This window comes from Mastomys coucha, chromosome X, assembly GCF_008632895.1.
Source record: "Mastomys coucha isolate ucsf_1 chromosome X, UCSF_Mcou_1, whole genome shotgun sequence".
Lineage (NCBI taxonomy): Eukaryota > Metazoa > Chordata > Mammalia > Rodentia > Muridae > Mastomys > Mastomys coucha.
Window position 1 is genome coordinate 111,224,737 of NC_045030.1, and position 7,042 is coordinate 111,231,778.

At 36.4% G+C, this 7,042-nt stretch overlaps 1 protein-coding gene across 1 annotated transcript in view; it reads left to right on the forward strand.

Annotated features, from left to right (window-relative positions):
• LOC116094013 overlaps positions 1-6,677 on the forward strand; it is a 36,421-nt gene extending 29,744 nt beyond the window's left edge. The window contains exons 2-3 of the mRNA XM_031376005.1: positions 1,770-2,724; positions 4,516-6,677. Of these exons, the coding sequence (XP_031231865.1) occupies positions 1,953-2,724; positions 4,516-4,880 (1,137 nt within the window). The 5' untranslated portion in view covers positions 1,770-1,952 and the 3' untranslated portion in view covers positions 4,881-6,677. The remainder of the gene's footprint in view (positions 1-1,769; positions 2,725-4,515) is intronic.
• Positions 6,678-7,042: the final 365 nt, after the last annotated feature.

Below are 7,042 nucleotides of genomic sequence, written 5' to 3' on the forward strand. Positions count from 1 at the left end.
TTTTTTAGGACAGGATTTCTCAGTGTAGCCCTGGCTGTCCTGGAACTCACTGTAGACCAGGCTGGCCTCGAACTCAGAAATCCGTCTGCCTCTGCTTCCCAAGTGCTAGGATTAAAGGCATGTGCCACCAGTCTTTTTTCTATCACTTTTGCTGATGTCTTAGGATTTTTTCCAGAGGTTTTGAAAATCTTCCAGGATTATATAATAGTGATGGATATAAGATCAAAGTTCACAATTTAGAAGTGGTTATCATATGCAAATGTGAATGTTTAGTATAAATTTAATATATCATCATATATTATGAAGTCAGCAAACAAATCAGTTGATGACAGCCATTGAAAATATAGTTTGCTATACTCACACATCCCAAGAGAGGTGATATTATGTTGGGCGCTGTTGGGCGCTGGCCAACACCAGCCACTCTGTACATCTGCGCAACGCCATCCACATAGGCATGTTTACTCTGCACACCTGCGTATGCTTGCCTTTCCTGCTGCACCCTCTCCAAATGGGTGACGCAGTGGTCAGCAGACACTGCTGAGCCAATCAGGCATTGACACAGCCACACAATAGGGTTTATAAGCCGACCGCTCCAGAGGGCGGGGTCCTTTCTCGCTTCAAACTTGGGCGCTCCTAATAAAGTGTGGTTGAGAAGAATCCTGCTGTTGTCGTTGTCCTTCCTGCTGGCAGGTAGTCGCGACAATATTAGGTAGGAGACACATTGAAAACACCAAAATCAGTAATAACACATCAAGGAAAACAGATGCTTGAAATTTTTCTGTGGATTCTGTGATTTAGGAGCTGTCTCTAGTTGCCCAGTGCTTCTCCCTAAAATAACTGATCATGTGATAGCAGCCTGGAGACTGAGGTGATTGGAAATATACACTGTAGTAGCTTGGTTGTCTTGCATTTGAAAAGTATTCTCAAAGACAACTTGTTTACTATCTCTAAGAAGTAGCAACCCTGATGGGTCAGTACCTTCAAGATAAGCAATATATCAATTATATTTCTAAACTATTAATAATAATAATATATCAATATATTTCTAAACCAAAAAAAAAATTTATCAAGTAAATGCTCTTGCCATATAACCCTAATGAACTGATTTTCACCCCCTGAACTCTAAAGAAAATGCCAGATATGGTAGCTTGCACCTGTAACTCCAGTCCTTTTTGTGGCACATATCCAAGGAGCATAAAGAACAAGAACGACTGCCTCAGAAGCAAGATGGAGGGAGAGAACTGACTTACAGGAAGTTTTACTCTGTCCTTCAGCTGCTATGGCATTCACACACACACACACACACACACACACACACACACACACACACGCGCGCGCGCGCACATATACATACATGGCAAGCACGTGGATGTACATACAAAAAGAGAAACAAATATTTTAAATAATTTCTAGCCACATTTAAGTGAGTCTTATTACATATTAGGAAATTAGATTTAGAAATTGTTTTCCAAGCTATTGGCCGTACATAATATATGTTCTCAGACGATAACAAAGAGTTTTTGATTAGGTTATTAGGAAATAAACTTGGAAAACACTAGACCAAATTAATCTATGTCTGAAAGAAATAGATCACTTTGGTGGAAATCTTTCATATTTCTCACTTTGGAGTAATCAAAGTATCTCTATAGTGTCTTCATTAGTATTATCCTGTCTGTATAATAAATGATGTAATGTATTAGAATCAAGAATATTATTCAAAATGTTGACATAATAATGAACTGTATCTTTGAACTTGCATTTTCTTTCAGATTGTTTCCGTGAATCCAAATTTCCAATACAGACGCACTCAAAATATTTCTGATGATTTCATTTATTTCCGTCCTATTAATGCGGAAAATCGGGAAAGGGCCAGAAAACAAAAACAACAGAATTCAACTGTGGTCTCCCAGCAACCCACCTCTGAAGGTATCCATCAGAGGGACTTGGGGCTTATGAATCAGGTGGTGAAGGTTACCACCCCCCCACTAACTAAGGAGGTAGAAAGCAGTGCCCTTGTAAAACCAAAAACTTTAGGGCTTCTTCGCATAGAGAAAATCCCAGTTAAGTATCTATGGGTCCCAGAATTTCAACGCTTAGAAGTTACAGGAATTGCCAGTCCAAAGGAAAGGGGGAAAGGCACAGCAATCCTTGTTGCTGGTGTGCCTGGAAAGGAGGAGCTAGATGATACAGAAATTCCAACTTTGCACTTCACTGGGTTTGTACACCTGGAGGCTTTACTAAATAAATGTTCACCATCCTCAGAATACAGTCGCCCAGGAACCCCAGGAAATCTGTGGATGGAATCTCCAGAAAATGCAGAGTCCCCAGGAAGTGATGATATGGAAGTAGCGAGAAGCATGTATCCTTTTAGAGAAAGATCCATCTTTCGGCGTTCCTGGGCAGAGCTCTTAGAGGCACCACTAAATAGTGAGGGGCTCCATATTATTCAAACGATCCCCAATGAAGAAAACAGAGATATGGGTTGCAACAAACTAACACCACAGGAAGAGAATCAAGTAATCCCCCTTCCCAAGGATCAACATGTCCAGGCTTTGCAAGGCCCTTTCCCCTTGTTGCCCGAGCGCCCTAAGCTCCAAAGGCAGCGTAGTCGAAGCTTACCAAGATACAGTGAAGTCAGAGGCCAATATTTAAATACACCTGAATTCAAAGGAGACGCAGAAGAAACTCTCTTCTTCCCACGTGATCGTCATTTACTAACAGAAGGTAAGATATTTTAACTTAATTTCACTACTTTTGTAATTTAAATATAATTTTTCATACAAGTAGACTTTTACCAGTCTGTTTCTATGCTACCCACATCATCTATTCATTTCTATATCATAAAACATTTTTATGATGGCATTAGTTACTCTTCCACAAATTTAACTGTTATATTCACATCGGTAATTACAACCTGACGCTAAGTTGGGTTGTAATCATGGGGTTGGGGAGCATTTTTAGTATATACAGACTTTTTAAGACTTCAAATTTGGAATAAAAGTTCACCATTTAAAAAGAACCTCAACTTAAGAAGAAAAGCATGAGAAAAGGGCTAGTCTTTACTCACTCAGTTTTAATCCATAGACTCGGGGAAAATCCCCTAACACACTCATTCCCTAATAACTAAGTAGTAGATAAGAACAAAGAATGAGCTAATGGACATTGTTAAGCAAACTGTCTATCTCCTCTTGTATGTGAGCAGCTATTGACAAGAAAGGATGACTCAGTAAATGAACCACTGATATTTTAACCCATAGTTGACTAAAAGTAATACTAACAAAACATATTTATAACATATTTTAAATCCCAGATTGAAATGTACTAACTATACAATAACCCTTTGGGCTTATCATTATATCTATGTAAGCATATCCAAAAATGATCCTATATATGCTGGATAGTATTAGGAATCTTCATGTCTAACTTCTCTTACAAACCAAATTGTATAACTTCATGAAATTTATGCCAAATAGAAATGTTTCTTGAAAAGTAATGTTACCAAACTACTGAAGATGGTTTCAATGAAAAGTCTGAAGTCTAACCCAAAGTTTATTTGGAAATCAAAATGTAGCTCATTCTGTAATATTTCTATGTAAAAAGTAACTAAGAATTTAATTATCAAAGGAAGAAATTAAAATCTAACTTAAGGTCAGCTCAGATCACATTATACTTTGAAATATAAAATTGCTTCAACCTTATTCTCAAATTGAAAATACTTCTTAAGAGTGCTATAGGGTTAGGGACAGGACACTGCTTAGTCAGCAAAGAGCTGGCCTTACAAGTTTTATTTTTAAGTCAGGTTGAAGAGAGAGAGAGAGAGAGAGAGAGAGAGATAATACTATGTGTTTGTTATCTTAGAAATGAAGTTTGCTGGTAACCTCCCTGGCCTATTTAGGGAATTCCAGACCAGGGAGAGACTGCCTCAAAAACATTTTTTAAAAAATGAAAAAGTGAGCAACTCCTGGTAAATAAGACTCTAGGTTGTTGTATGGACTCCATGTGCACTTACACACAAGTGCCTGCATGGTTACATGCACACAGGCACAAGTTCACATACACTCATACACACCACTTAATAAATTAATTAATTCCTGGGTCTTTCTAGTTTTCATGGTTCCCTCTTACCTAATTTCTTGTTCCCATTAAATTCCTAATAATTTTTCATACTACCAAAGAAATACAATTACATACTAAAAAAATCTTTGTTCCTATAAGTCCTTCAGCTTGTAGCTCTTCTCTTACTATATCATAGTTCCTCCTCTTTCTCCACCTCTACTTTCTAGTCGACCTAAGCTTCTGGTATATAAATATTTACTCACTTTTTATCTTTGTCTTTTGCATCCCAAAGTGTAATCACTAAATAATATTTATACAGTGGTAAAATCACCATGTTATTTTGAGGTAATTGAACTGAGATCAAATTTTGAAATACACCTCTTACTCTTAATCATAACTTGTTCTCAAAACTGAAGCCAATATTATAGTCACTTACAAACTTCTTGTTTTGCGTTTTAGAAAATATCAAGGAAAGAAACAACATGGAGGGAGCCTGGCTAAGAGCAATTCCATCACAGTCTGGAGAACATTTTCCCATTTTGCCAAGATTTGACAATTCTGCGATTCAAGGAAACTTTGGAATTCCTGAGGATAATTCTGCACGTCCCAGAGGCAATATGAGAATTCCCCAGAGCAATGTCAATACTATCCCCATGGTTAATGTTGGAATTCCCATAGATAATCCTCAGATTCTTACAGGCAGTACTGGAGTTCCCAGGGGCAGTGGTTTTCGAGTTTACATGGGCAACAGTGGTAGACCTTCCAGACGTATGGTATCTTCTCCACTTATTGAGCTCTCAAAGATAGGTGAACACCAGTTGTAAAAACTGACACTACAAAGCTATCCTGATAGTTGAAGAAACAAAGACATTTAAGATCAAAACAGACATGTACAAACTTGACAACTCAATGCTAAACGGGACATCTAAATTCTGAATACACAAAGAACATAATTACCAAACCTGAGATAATTATTTATTAGATTGGATATAACTCAATTGTACCTAACTGGTTTATTCTGTATTTAGTACTCAAATAGATACAGAGTAATCTGTTTGTAGAAGTGTGTTGTAGAAGTGTACTTCTTCATTGAACAAAATACTAAGTAATTTTAAAATGACAATGTCTCCTGGTAATTTCAGGTCTTCTTGGATATACTTTGATAGACAAATGAAAATGATCTCAGAGGTATTGACATTTATTTTAATGAGTCTAGCTTAATGTCCAAGACATTTATTGACTGAAAGCTAAGAATCCAGGAGATTTGCCAAAAGATTCTTGAATACAGTACTTCTGTGAACTATTTTAAAAAGACATCTAGAAAAAATAGTTCACTAACAAAAGTATTTAAATATGCCTATTTGTTTTCTGACATATACACAGCAAAATTGTAAATATTTATAGCAAGCCTTAAAAATACAAGGAGACAACTAACTGTAGAACTGTAAATAGCATATGTTGTTGTGATATTAATATAAGACAACAGTAACAGCACCACACAATGCCTAAAATACTGCATGCTAAAACAATGGTTTTGGTTTGGAAGTTTTTTTTTTAAACTTTCTGTCAATTTACATAAGAGGATTCAGGATAGAAGATAAAAATTCTTGAAATACTTTATGAGATGAATAAATAGGATGTTCTTCCCAGAAAAATGAAGAAAGCATTTCATTGGCCCAGATGATCAGCCCAGTATTAAAATTACCCAGCCTGGTTTATCTATACAATATGGCTTTGTGGAACATTTATTTCACCAGTTTTGTAAAATAAAATATTACCAGAAGGTAATGAGATTAACTGATAAATTTCTTGGGAAGGTAATCTCATTACAAACAAAACCCTGCCATTGTATTATATTCATACCTAAGATAAATTTTGTGCTGTGTTTTAGGGCACATGGGCCACTATTCAATTTGTATATTTAAAATTTAAACTTTCCTGAAGAATGGTTGCTGTTGTTTTTTACAATATCAAGGGCAATTTAAAGAATAGGTTACCACCTAACCCCTTATTATGTGCCTTAACACATAGTGCAAGGGGTGGTAATCTTGGGTCTGAAGGCAAACTCTTGCCTTTTTAGATTTAGTTTGCTTCTGAGGAAGGAGGTAAAGAGGCTAGCTAGTCTCCCTCCCTTCACTCCCCATGGTTCAGCATGTGCTTTATGAACCAGGGTTCTGGCCTCAGAAAACAAGGAAAGGTAGTGAGAGTATTTCTCCTACTTCTTACCAACCCAGAAGATGAGATACCATTTCAGTCTTGAGTCACCCGACTTTTACCTAGGGTGGCAAAACCACAGAAATCACAGAAGGATACAGGCAACCATACTTAAGTTACTGCCAATACTTGACTGAGAATAAAATAAAAACCAAACTGACAGATCACCTTGCTTAACGGATAGTCTACTCTAATGCTCTCTTGTCATGTTGACTTTAGAAAACAGAACTATTGCATTCTAAGTTTCAAAGAAAACCACCTTGTGGGTGAAAAAACCTAACAAGTCAGTAGAAGCTGAGAAATAACTTACCAAGAACTAATGTTTATCAAAAGCAAAAGTAGAAAGAAAGACAGTAAACAAAATTTGGTTCAATTATATATAACACTAATATATAATTGAAATTAGTCACGAAAACACCAACTTCGTCATCAACAAAACCCTAATGTGTGAGTGTTATTCCTCTTAATCCATATAATTTTGGATGTTGTGTTTAGTGGCTTAAAATTTAAATATAAAACTATGTGTACAGTGGCCAGCTGCTTCTCTCTCAATTTTTAAGAATTTAAATGAAACTGTCAAGTAAAGAATCAAACATGAAGATGGTCTAAGAAGATGATTCTCAACCCTTAGCAGTTGTTTAGAGTGGTTTTGTTCTTCTGCATACTGTTAGTATCTATTGAAGTGAACAGTGCAAATGCGCAGTAGCACATCATTAATTTATTTTCCAAGCTTTTTCCCTATCTTCTTAGGCTTCTCCATATCAAATTAATT